The sequence below is a fragment of the Abramis brama genome (genome assembly GCF_963993115.1).
Source record: "Abramis brama genome assembly, chromosome: 3".
NCBI classification, from domain to species: domain Eukaryota; kingdom Metazoa; phylum Chordata; class Actinopteri; order Cypriniformes; family Leuciscidae; genus Abramis; species Abramis brama.
This window is the reverse complement of record NC_139965.1, coordinates 24,613,319-24,626,723: the sequence shown is the minus strand read 5'-3', so window position 1 is coordinate 24,626,723 and position 13,405 is coordinate 24,613,319. Positions and strand designations below refer to the sequence as shown.

General features: G+C 37.8%; 1 protein-coding gene across 4 annotated transcripts in view; it reads right to left on the bottom strand.

Moving 5' to 3' along the window:
* Positions 1-13,405, bottom strand: part of tln2a (talin 2a) — a 57,854-nt gene that overhangs the window by 37,735 nt on the left and 6,714 nt on the right. For 3 of the 4 annotated variants that reach the window (XM_084108000.1, XM_084107999.1, XM_084108001.1), the window contains 5 exons: positions 6,183-6,222; positions 2,467-2,635; positions 2,260-2,357; positions 1,115-1,244; positions 157-309 (listed from right to left, as the gene is read on the bottom strand). In XM_084108000.1, coding sequence (XP_083964126.1) covers positions 157-309; positions 1,115-1,244; positions 2,260-2,357; positions 2,467-2,602 — 517 coding nt within the window. In that variant the 5' untranslated portion in view covers positions 2,603-2,635; positions 6,183-6,222. Of the gene's footprint in view, positions 1-152; positions 310-1,114; positions 1,245-2,259; positions 2,358-2,466; positions 2,636-6,182; positions 6,223-13,405 lie in introns of those variants that run through there. The other variant, XM_084108002.1, reaches the window with a different exon arrangement.

Here is a 13,405-nt window from a genome sequence, read left to right as displayed (position 1 = left end):
ATAAAAAGAATAAGAAAATATAATAAAAGACTAAAGGGAAGCAAAGATAACCCTGAAAGAATTTTAAACCTAAACTTTATTGACTTATTGTGGCCCATTTAGCAGTTCACTATGTCTATATGTACTGCATATGGTGGGTGATGATGTGTTACCTACAGTCATCATCTGTGTGCAGTTTAGCTTTGAGCTTCTCCATCTTCCTCTCCTCCCTCAGTAAAGTCCTGTCTTTCTTCAGTGTGCCCGTCCCTTCATCTTTCTTCTCCTCTACCACCTCCTGGATGAGAGAGTACTCTTCATAGTTAGTGATTCCTGGAAGGAGAAATGAGACATAGTTATAGACTTGTTATGGCCTGTGTTGTGTGTGTGTGTGTGTGTGTATATAACGGCAGAAGTATACATAGACAAATTACTGATTTGTTTTACTGAAGTTTGGGGATGGTATACATTTTTAGTGTTTGTGAAAGAAGTATCTTATACACACCAAGGCAGCATTTATTTGATCAGTAATACAGTAAAAACAGTAATATTGTGAAATATTAAAATTTAAAATAACCGTTTTCTCTCTGAGAGTATTTTAAAATGTAATTCATTCCTGTGATGACAAAGCTGATTTTTCAGTATCATTACTCCAGTCTTCAGTGTCACATGATCCTTCAGAAATCATTCAAATATGCCGATTTGCTGCTCAAGAAACATTTCTGATTATCAATGTTGAGAACAGTTGTTTATTATTTTTGTGGACACCGTTCATAAAAAAAATTTGAACAGTAATGTATAAAACATTTGTCTTAAAAGCTATGGGAGATCATGCATTAACATGTATATATTTGCTCAGTCCAGTTCAAATTGGAGTTGAATTTGTGTGCAAATCACTGTTTAAACACAGGTTGCCTTGAACTTTAAATAAAAACTAAACCAGTATACTAACACATCTTTTTTAATCATTTACTACCAAGTTAAACCTCCCCCCCCCCCCACCCCCACCCCCACCCTTCAGTCGTGTCTTATGTGACCTACGGAACCACATGTTCCCCCTCAAAATAACCCATATAAGAGAATAACTGTATATGATACAGTTATATCAGATAGTAACCTGCATAAGAGCATCACTGACCTATTCTACTGCAGATGGTGACAAGCAGCTCTCCCACAGTTTTGGAATCATCCACCATGATGGTCTTCACAGCGCCATCCAGCATTTTTATCTTCTGAGGTCTCTGTTTTTTCTTATACTCCAGTATGTCCTAAAGAGACCGAGAGAGAGAAACTAGATTTCCCGAGCTCAGTAAACAAATAGTTTTAAAGTTTAAGGAAAGATGTTTTGATTCTGAATGAAATTCTGCAACAGAGTTGTTTTGCTATATGCATGAAATTCACCACACGTCTTGTTTTCAGCCAGCAGCACACAAGAATCAAATTTGTGCAGCCTAAAGGCAAAAAATTACTATTTATGGTTAAATATATGCAAGGAGGACAATAAAAATGAGCAAGCAAAATAGATGTAAGAAAAAAGATCAATGACAATTCAGTATGTTAATATTATGATAACATCACTGATGCTGGTTACATTTTTAATGATCTTTAACCTAAGACTGAGATTATCTACAAAACAAAGTTCTGTATCCGAAGCGTACCGAATTCGTGTTGCATTTGCAGAATTGCAAAAAGAACAAACCCTAACCAGAATGTTTGAGGAATATAAATTAGGTGCTGCCTTGCAAACACTGTAATGAATGTGAATGAGTTTGCGAGAGAAACAAGAGAAAAAGGAAAAATTAAAAAGTGTTCTTTGTGCGAAATACAACAAGAGCTGAACATCTGTGTGTGCATGTATGAGGGAGAAGAAGAGGTCTTTTGATGTCAACTTCTGACAAAAGATGAAACACTACTGATGAAATCTTCATTTAACACTTCTCAATTTACACCGCACACACATTTTTATTTCTTCCTGAGGGAACAAGCATTCAGTTTTGTCTTTCTATGCAACACTTCTTCACACAATCATAGAGACTTACAAGCGTAAACAAATACAAACAAAAACCACATGCTGCAGTGACCGATGTCCTTAAATCACACATACACAGAGACTATAAAAATAACTAAGGGCAGAGTTCTCATCTTTCATCACACACACACACACACTCAAAATCTGTTGCGAAGACACGTCACAAAAACAAGACAAGAGTCCAAAGACATGTCACAGAACATTTGACAACAGCTTGTAAAATAGAGAGAGAGACAGAAGATCAAAGAACTTACCCCATTTCTCAGCATGTAATAATCCAGCGTCCGGCCCCCTTCCAGCCAGATGCCTTTCCTGGGATCTTCATCTGACAGAAACAGCCCATATTCTGAAGCTGAGAAACAACAGGCACTGTATTAGAGCTTGTATTTGAAAAAAGTATGCAACATTAGCAACTAGAAAATCTTACTATACAAGGAACAAAGAAAGCAAGCATATCTCACCCTGTCCTGTTTGGGCTTCCTGAACCCTCTCTCGGATGACCCGGCACGCATCGTACACTGCCGTTGATGGCTCAAACTGCATCGTCTTCACCACATTACATTGTCTCACACAGATCTTCAAAGACAGCGCCACCATCCTGCCAGCTCAAGTATTACAAAGACTCTGCACCTGTGGAGAGATGGAAGGAGATAAGAGGGACGGAGAACAGAAGAGAGAACGTGTGCATTTGAATAATGCTGATTTTAGGACTTTCATCAACATTCTGATTCTCATAAAAGATGTAAATGCAAATATTGTCAAACATGTTCATTGTTAATTAAAGCCAAAGGTGCTCTAAGCGTTGGGTGACGTCACTTCTTGTTGACGTTCGAAGTATTGTCAAGCTCGACCCTCCCTCCTCCGCATCCCGTCCCCGTCCCCTTCCCCTCCCTTCCGTGCTTCCTGAAACAGTCACGAACAAGTCGAAGGCTTTTCCGATGTAAATTTGGGACTTCGCGTGTTCCTTCTCCTTTTCCCTCTTCTTTGCTATTTGTTCATCAGAACGTCATCTCTTTGGTCGCGTGTCGGCCATATCAAAATTCAAGAGAATATAATTCTAACGGTAGTCATAGTCGTTGTCTAGGACATCTCTCCTCTAGCTAACTTCCCTCTTCATGCTTCTCTGTCCCCCCAACCCCCACCCCCAAATCATTCTTGTCGGTTATTGGCTTATGTTTCGTGGTCCAGACTGGGCCAGTTTGTTTATCTTGCCGTTTGTGGAGCCTGGGCTGTCTACAGAGATCGCATTTTTTTACAGTGTGTTCAGGGGACAGGCAGCTAGCGGATAGTGAGGAGATGTTTCCTGTATGTGACAAAAAATGTTTCGGCCTAAAAAACGCGTGACATCGCTTAGAGCACCTTTAATGCTAATTCATTTATTTGAATTCCCCCCCCAAAATGTACTGACTGTCAGCAAAGTGTTCCCTCACTAAATACAACATTTTTTATAAATATACACCAACGTTCAAAAGTTTGGAGTTGGTACTTGGTAAATTTTTAAATGGTCTCTTATGCTCACCTAGACTGCATGCGATTATAAATACAGTAAAAAAAAAAAAAAAAAGTGTAATTTATGGCAAAGCTGAATTATCAGCATAATTATTCCAGTCTTCACTCTTCAGTGTCATATGATCTTTTAGAAATAATTATAATATGCTGTTTTGGAGCACTAGAAACATTACATATTTCTCATAATACTTTTGTGGAAACTGTTGAATAAGGCAAAAATCACTGTCCATCTCCATCTGTAATATTATGTTACCCCCAATACAAATGCTCACATTAATCATTAAAGCAGGATGAACATTTTAACCAATTACATTCTTATACTTTTTAATAGTTTTGGCCCTCTAATACACAATCTGTACCTAAAACTCATTTTCTTGTTTGACATTATTTCTGTTATTAGAAAGGTATCTGGATTCTGTCTCCCCCTCTCTCACACACACACTTTACTGTTAGCACCTGAGCTCCCAGTCAGCTGTCTTTCCGCTTTCAGCACTATCCAAACTGCGCATTAATGAAACCCTGTCTAGTTTAAACACACACACACAGAGAAAAAAAGAAGACACAACATAATACTAGACAGACGATAGTGTTTCACTTTGAAGGTTCAAATCACTTTGACTAGTGCATAAAAGAATTATAACCGGTTATTCCCTTCAAAATTAGCATTAAATCAACATCCAATACAGAACCAAAACTATTATCTTAAAGTCAGAATATCTCTCAGCATTTAGCTAACCTTTAGTCTGTATGTGTGTCTGTGGGGATGGAGGATGCCCTTGTGCACAGTTGGCACACTGAACACTGGCATGGGTTTGGCAGCGATCTGACCTAGTATGTCAGGGACAAGATGGAGAGCTCAAAGCCATTTTAGACAGACATATATAGATCAGGAAATGCATTGTTGGAAACTCAATATACGCAGAGTTGAATCAGACATGACTATTAAGTATAAAACAACTTGCTTCATTTTGAGACAGACATCACTAAAAGTATTGAGCCACGAGTCAAATGTTGATTCAGTAACTGCTCTGAGTGATTCAGTTACTTCATTCAGTAAAAGATTCATCATCAGACTGATTCAAAATGTAAACTACTGAAGTTTGTGAATCTTTTAGAAGCATTCATTAAAACATGTTCACAAGAGTCATTTGCTTGTGAATCAGACTACACTGGTTGCACTGTTCTTTTTATTGTAGGAGATGGGGTGGAGGAGTAGCGTTTTGAAAAGCTGTTTGGGGATCAAATTACTTTTTGCAATTCCATCTGGTGTTGTTAGTGGTGCAGAAATGAGCACTTTTCCTTTAAATGCATCACCTTAATTCAGTAGAACACCAAACCCCTGTACAGAAAACCAGCCCATGTTGTGAACAACACAAAATTCCTGTCTGATCGGACGTAACTTCTCATTTGCATATGCACAGCACAGTCTTCTGCATTCAATGTTTGCAAGCATATAGATCCACAAGCACTGACTAGACCAGCCCACCGGTGGCTCTAGAGAGCCCGGGACATCATAACACTCTAGAGAATGCTCTTCCATTTTTAGACATTTAACAGGATCACATGCTACATTCAGGTTAGCAGACTGACTGAAGTCTGATTACTCACTCAAGTTCTTACAGTAATGAAATGCACACATGCAGCCATTCAATTAACACAACCTTTTATTTCCACTGCCTCATATCAGCAAGACTCAGCAGCTATATTCTCCCATAGAGTCATACACTCAGACACACTTCTAGACGTGACTCATGTCTGTCACCAGTGTTACTATAGTAACTGTGGGCTACTGAAATATGATTACGGCGCTAAACCACCCTCCACAAAGTTAGTGTTAACTCCTCAAATAGTGTATAAATGTGCATAAAACTGATTACTTTGAGAGATTTCAATTAACTTAAACCTATAAAAAAGAAATGACCAATCATCACACTAGTACCTTTGCACAACAGTGTCCGTTTAGTATCATTTGTATAGTAGTACAGTATTTATTAATATTTCTTAATTAGCTTTTTTATATTTTCAGTTCTCGTTTTAATTTTTGTTGAAGTTTGTCATTTTTCTATACATTTCTATTTAGCTTTAATTATTTTTTACGAATGACTACTGACTAATTTTAGTAACTTATTTTTAATTTTCTAGTTATTACTAGTAGTAATTAAGTTTACATTTTTTATCTAATATTTATTCATTTATTATTTATTTAAGTTTGCAAAAACTATTTAGTTTTAGGTTCAGTAAACAGGAAAGCTTGTGTTGTGAAGCAGTGTTGTTATTTTCTCACCACCAAATGTTTTGGCCAATCAAACTTACAAACTATATTAAATTATAAAGTGACAGAAACCACTTCAGTTTGAAAAGAAATTAGTGGTTGAGTCAGTGTTTCACCCAAAGTATTGATTGCTTTTAGTTTAAATGTGAATAACTATAGTGGGTAATGCACATTTTAATAATGCTAATGCTTAATGATATCCAATAAAAATAAATAAATAAATATTTTTGGTTTGGTGTTGATGAAGGGGTACCTGAGCCCTACCAATGGGGCTGTTTGTTGTACATAAAACAAAAAAGGCTGGGAAAGACTTTTCTACAGCAATGAAAGACAAATAAAAGCAGCACAACCGGGGGAAAAATATTTTGAAAGAGGGTACAGAGAGCTTGGTCTTACCGTAAATTTGAGGCGTATGCAACTCTAAAGCACTGCAGATCTATGGAGACAGTAAGAAAGAAAGACTGATGGTCAGTCAAGCAATTAGAGGGCATACAACTTGCTAATCAAAAAGACATTTCAAATGAAACCACAGTAATGGATATTGAATTGGACCTGAGAATGTTTATCCACAAGCTAGCTTTAAAGATCTTATTCCATCACAAAGTTTATCAGTTTATCAATGACAGATTATTCAGTCCAAATGTTATTCCCATTAGCCATGTTAGGTGGAAGATATAACAGATGGGCAAGTTCAGAAAGACAAAAGCAGCTAATTTAAGATGGAAATCCTACCAGTGATGGTGTGTGTGTTATAGCCTCATGAGGGATGAGTTAAAGCCGCAGTAATTAACCCAGGTCTATCTACTAATGATCTCATGACTGCAGAGCTGACTCAAGGCCAGAAGCCTCTAAACACACTTAAAAGACAAGAGCTTATACTAAACTCCTTAATTACCAAATTAGCTTATTAACTAAAAGGTGACATTAAAGGTGTAAGTAAATCAAGTTAGAGCATATAACAGCATTTTAACACATATATCGACTACAACATCTAACATTAGCAAAAATAACATTAACAGCTTCAGGGGAAACAATATCAAGAATCAGATAATAAGTTCTTCTAAATCTGAAGACAGTAGCATATGAAATTACTGTATGACGTTGTCTATAAGTCATCAACCACTATACACACTTCAACACTGGTGTGACTAGCCCAGATAGCAGACAAGGGTCATAGAGCTGCTGCTGTATTGAGTTGCATTGTGTGTGCGGTAAGTGACGTCAGTGAGTGGTAGGAACATCTGCATAGCAGCTGTTGCCATTCGACCACTACAGAGGTCAACAAGAGTCCAGTACAGATCATTAAATACACTGATTAATCATGGCAAACTCACACATTTCAAAAAAATGTTTCATCCCAATGTTTCGGTCAAATATGGACAAACTCAACCATTGGTTCAAATTTTTAAATTCAATTTTTAAACCCAACAGTTGGGTTTGTCCATATTTGACCCAAACATAGGTTGAAGCAACACAACTTTCTTTTAGAGAGTACATTCTCCTCATGTCCGAATATGCCTACTTCTCTGATATATAGTATGTGAAAAACAGCATGCCAAGGGTGTAGTATGTCAGAATACACAGTATTTGAAAAACAATAGGCAAAAAGTGACAACCTGTCAATCAAATGAGATCACAGCAATAGCAAAGCACAACAATCCAACCAATTCTGGATGCACAAAATCAAGTCCCGCCCTAAAATTTTCACTCGGATATGCGTCACAAATCACAACAGGTAAGAAATGACTATCGCAACATCTATTTCATAGGAAAATGGAATGGGAGAATTTCATAGAAAATTGCCAGAACATTCTTCAACAACTCTCCTTTGTGTTTCATGGAAGAAAGTCATAGAGGTTTGGAACAACAAGGGTGCGTGACACAATTTAATTATTTTTAGTGAACTATTCCTTTAAATCTATACAGACTAATGAGCACTTCATTTATGCCAAGCTGGAAATCTAATAACTTCTCAAATAAATTTTGAATCACAAAAAGTAGATAATAAATAACCATCATAGCACCATAATAAATACTGAAAAAGTACAATAGCCATTTTAATTAAATCACAATTACAAATATTCAGATGTTCCTTTTGCTGCCAAGAGCACTACGGAAAATAAGGGACAGGTTGGAGAGATGGATAGAGAAAAAAAACGAGTGACTGGTAAAGCATTATGATCGAGAAGGCCTGTTTGATGAACAGCAGACATGGCCATCACTGGCATGACTTGCATGTGTAGGCGGTGAAGTTCACATGACCATGATGGCAACAGTGTGTCAGACAGCTTCCCAATGACTCACATTCACTGAAAGACAGAATGAACAACCCCCTATACATGCAGCATGTTCAAACAGGACAACAGATTGATTCCAAGTACAATTCAGTCCATGCACAGCCTACATTAAAGCAGAGACTATTTACAGTATATATTTTAGATTGAATAATACAGAAATTGGTCATTAAAGAATCATGAGGAATCAAATTGTCCCTATCTTTTGAGATAAGAGTTCAATGCCCTCTGAAAACATACTGCAAATTTCAGAAATTAAAACTTCTATATGAACGACAACAAACCTCATTGGATCTTGTGCTTCAAGCAAGTATGGTTGAGCTTTTCACCACAGTCTATGCTTTTCACCATTTTTGATGTACTCCATGTATGTGGGCTGAACAATGTTTATATGCGAATAAAATCCTAAATTAAATCTGTGCATAAAGTGTGTCTCTTCAGAAGACTTGGATCAAACAGTTTGAGTCATATGGATTGCGTTTAGAATTTATAAACTCTTTGAAAGTCCATTACACTAAAAATTTTACGCTTCAATGGAGGGAGAGAAATCTCTCAGATTTCCAAACTGGGGGTACGTGAGGTGACAAAATGCTGAGTTTTGCCTTTCATTTAATTCTACCCCACTATAAAATATCATTCAAACTGAGCATGTATTTCTAACAGGCACAAGGCCCCAGTGTAAATACAGGAAAAGTGGGGTTTTAGCACTAGCATGAAAAACAAATATAGACACACTGTGCATAGAGATCCATTTAAGACTCAAACTCGCTTTGATACTATAAAACACAGTGTAAGTTCGTTTTTAAAGTTGATAATATATTATACGAGTGTAATGCAATTTTTCCCCGAATATCCACACGATTGCAAATGTGACATTAATTTAACAGTTAAACAAACAAAATTGTCATAATAAGTGATGTACATAGAGTATTGTTTGCGCTATTTTGCAATTAAATAATAGTGTAGGAGCCATGTAATGGAAAAGTAATGTGACCAATGCTAAAAGGGGAGTGTCATTTATTAAGTGGGGTTAAGACACCTGTTATGTGTCAAGGCTGATTTATACTTCTGAGTCGGACCAACGCCATAGTCTCTATGTTGTAGGCTAGGCGTCAGATTTCATTTATACTTCTGCGCCATTGTACGTGTTGACGTGCAATTACACATGCAGAGGGATCATGTGAAACCCAAGGGAGGGGTTCTAGCAGACCAATCACAGCGTTTGCGGTCCGCATATAATTGACACGTTATTACATTTTCGGAGAGGTGCATGCAGGGTACGCCGTAGGCTACGCGTGCTACACACGTAGCGAAGTAGCTACGGTATGAGTTCGATGCAGAAGTATAAATTAGGCTTTAGTATGGGGGAATGGCTGTGAGTGCTGAAACACATTTTGTGTCTCCAAGCAACACACAGCAGTGTTTGGTCAGTGAATGAATCTGGGGCTTTGAACGAATTGGGAGAGTCAATGATTCAATGACCCATTCAAAAATACAGCCACTTGCTTAGTTAATGAAAGGATGAATGAATGACTCGATGACTCACTCATTAAGACGGCGACTTGCCACCACCTACTGCCGGTTTTAGTTTAATATTTAAAAGAATCACTTCGCTTTGACCATCATTTCATATTTCTCTATTGAACATTTTTAATTTAAAACTGTCTCATAACATTATTTATGTCATTGAAATGGCATTCATGCTACATCTGAGCAAGATTAAACAGTCTGTAAACACATCTATGCAGCTTGTACCACTGCAGTGCAAAGATGGCTTTTGTTGAGAATTTTTCATTTGATTGAAATTATTGATTTTGTTTAATTTATTGCTTTATTTAATATATTAATAGTTATATTAATGGAATTTTAAGAATTTGACACATAGGTACATTTAATACGGTTAGAAAAACTTTGCTTTAATTAAAGGTTTAAAAAATGCACCTGAAAATCAATTTAAGGTGGGCAAACATTGTCCCTTAACAGAAAAGGTGTGACTCCAGGCTAAGTGGAAGAGTCGAAGAGGGTACATAGAAGGATGTTAAACGTCACTCTAAAAAGTTGGGGAACCTCTCCATTAACATCTTCATTTGTAGAAGATGAACAAAATGACATGAATTTTCATTTTTGGGACAACTATCCATTTAAGTTCAAAACAACATTCAAGGAAACTGAGCTACAAAATCAGCTAATTCTGAAATCCTTGGGTTTCTGGTCAAACGTAAAGTCTGTGTTGTCACAGACCGGTTAGCTGTTAGCAGGTCTGGCCCTTGAAAGACAAGCAACATTCCTGCAGGATCAGCAAAACTCAATATGCTTCCAGGCTAGATTAACTCACAGCAGGAATATAGAGTCTAGCCTGGGCACAGGGGTGTATGAATGATTTTAAATGTAGGAGGGCACATTAAACCATCATTCTAAAATAATTACCCCTCCAAAAAGGGGGCAGGCAAATGTAGAAATTTATATTGCACTGGCAGCCAGCTCATGTTGTGGATCATGGGATTGACATGGCTTTACACAGCTGGAACAGCTACATGGTGTGACATCTGTTTAACACAATTAAATTGGTGTAATTAAAAAAAACCCTGCACAGACATATACACTGATTTTATTTCCTGAACACTCAGCCTGTCTTCCATCAGTAAGCCAAGATGGGATGCTTAAACAAACTATATTTTGATGGACCTATACAGAACCAAAGTTTACACTTTAAGGAAATGAACCTAACAATGGTGTACTTATAGTTTGCTGCACACTGAGATGGGACACACTTCTATATACATGCACAGATATTATACACACAAACACACACACTGATATAACACCTCATCATTCAAATAGAGATCATTTCCATTCAATAGTTCCAATTCAAGTCCGATCATTCCAGAAATGGAGCAAAAATAATGCCTCCAACATATTTTGCAAACAGTAACAGCAAAACAGTTTTCAAATGGAAATAGACTTCAGTCAACCCCAATAACATCTGCAAAAGCATCTCCTGCTGCAGCCGAGCAGCCAATCAGCAGCCTCCTGCTAGTCATTAGCTGGTTTAATGACTGTATTTTCACTGACAATAGAGCTCGTTTAACACGACTGGGGCAACATTTTACATGCTGCACACTTTCATAAAGCAGCTAGCTATTCCGGTGAAAAATGAGCAGCGCTAGACAGCTTAATCTGAACTGTCACTGAGATTGTGGGGATTAGCAACTAAAACCACTGCTAGTGCCAGCTAATGAGGCTATTACTCATTTTGTATGTACCAACACAAAAAAATTGAAGTTTGAAGTCTGTTCTCAAATAGAGTATAAGTACAGCCACTAGAGTATCATCTGCAAACTTTAACAAATGACTTATACACTGCCAGGAAGAACCACAGTTGGAATTCCGCCCACAAGTAAGGTACGGATCATATGATTTTCTGAGCCACAACTATGACCTCAGAGCAAACAGCTGTAACAGATCACACAGATCTGGTTATGGACATTATGTCCTGTGCTACGAGATGCACCTCAGAGGATTACACCACGTAGCCTTCCAGTAAACATGCCAGTCAGGAGCCTAAATAGCCTGTCCTGTTGTATCCATTTATTTCAGCATTAGGGAACTCTGATGGCATACCACACAAATAAAAGGCTATTTTCAAGCATTTGATTAACGCAGAGCTCTCCGCATGTAATCAAATCCAGCTGGAGTTCTCATGACACCCTTTCCAAAAAGTGATCCACATTGAGAGGGCGATAAAGTATAGGGGGGAGGTAACAGTCATGGAGCATGACACCCAGGTTTGGCTTTTCCTCTCTGTGTGTCTATACAACACTAGACATTGGCTGGAATCCCACTGGTGGTGTTCTCACCCATAAACACAACAAATCTCCTTATATAGATCTCCGGGACATGTAGGAAGTAACATCTGGCTCCAAATCCCTCAATAGCCGCTTTCCGACCAAGTAGTTACAGGAACTTAGTTCTAGGAACTGTCCACTTCTAAACAGTTCTAAGAACTACTCTCCCCCAAACTCGGTTTTGCTGTTTGCGTTCGCACTGGCCAAATGGCCATAGGAACTGGTAGGAAGGGTAAGGGAGTGACGCAAGCACGGTGACTTTTATTTTGACGGCGTGACAGACCTTTATTTTGGCGGCGCTGAGAACGCCAGAGCAAATAATGCTCGCATTCTCTGTGTTTATTAGTTAGCGATCTGTCTAACAGTACTGTTTAACATGTTATTAGATAGAACTGTTATAGAAAGTAGACAGTATATGAAAAAAAGGTTATTAGCCTATGCCGTGTGGTTGATGTCCAGTGTTGCTAGCTGGGCAGATAAACATAATCATGATTGACTTGGTCCCCTCAAAGTTGCGTTGGATTTTCTCTTCAGCATAAAGGTTTAGAGACCCATCTATCACTGTTTTCCATGTTTTATAGTTAGTTTATTGAGTAAATATATAGGCTATAATCTGTGTGTTTACATTCTAGCCGTTTTAAAAATGGCGGGTGCTGGTGCTCCGCGTGCGTTCGGTCAATCAGCGAACACTAACGTCACGGGTAGTTCCTATAGTGCTGGTTTAGACCCTACTCTGAAGTAGGACCTAAATTAGTTCCTCCAAATGGAGTTCCTAGAACTAAAATCGTTCCTAGTTCCTGCGGTGCGAACACGCCGACATCCGGGTACTTTAGCCAATAGTTCTAGGAACTGTGAAAAGGTTCCTCCGGTCGGAAAGCGGCTATAGTCTTCAACATGATCTTGTCCTACTGGGCAGTAATTTGTGTCAACAAAGTGTATTTTTAGGAACCTGCATTTGCGCAGAACATCAAAAATGTCACATCTTTTATTGTTACGATTTTCCATTTGGACTTAAAATGACTTAAACAGAATGTAAAAAAAAAAAAAAAAACTTTTTTTTTTTAATGATTTACCAATCCCTGGCATACATTCATAATCCATAATTTAGACAGATGCTGTCAACACATAGCCCTGTGAAGGTTAAACGGATGGTCGACAAATATTAGCATCTCTACGTCAAGCCAAATTCCAACTTTAGAAGGACAGAGGGGGCCAAGAAGGTAGTAAACTGAGATTGAGAGTGATAGACAGACAGAGAGACAGATAAAATTGGACACAGACTAAGACACCACCCGACTCATCATCTTCATGCAATGAAACACTGCCAACATTTATTAAGAGTGCTTTAAATGCTGAAACTTCAATGTTTTTTCTCAGCAAGACAAACAATGTTGTTGAAATATGACATTTATCTGCATGTACAAATAAGTGTCAAATACATCACACATTTTCCAACAACACATTGTGGGTAAAAACACTC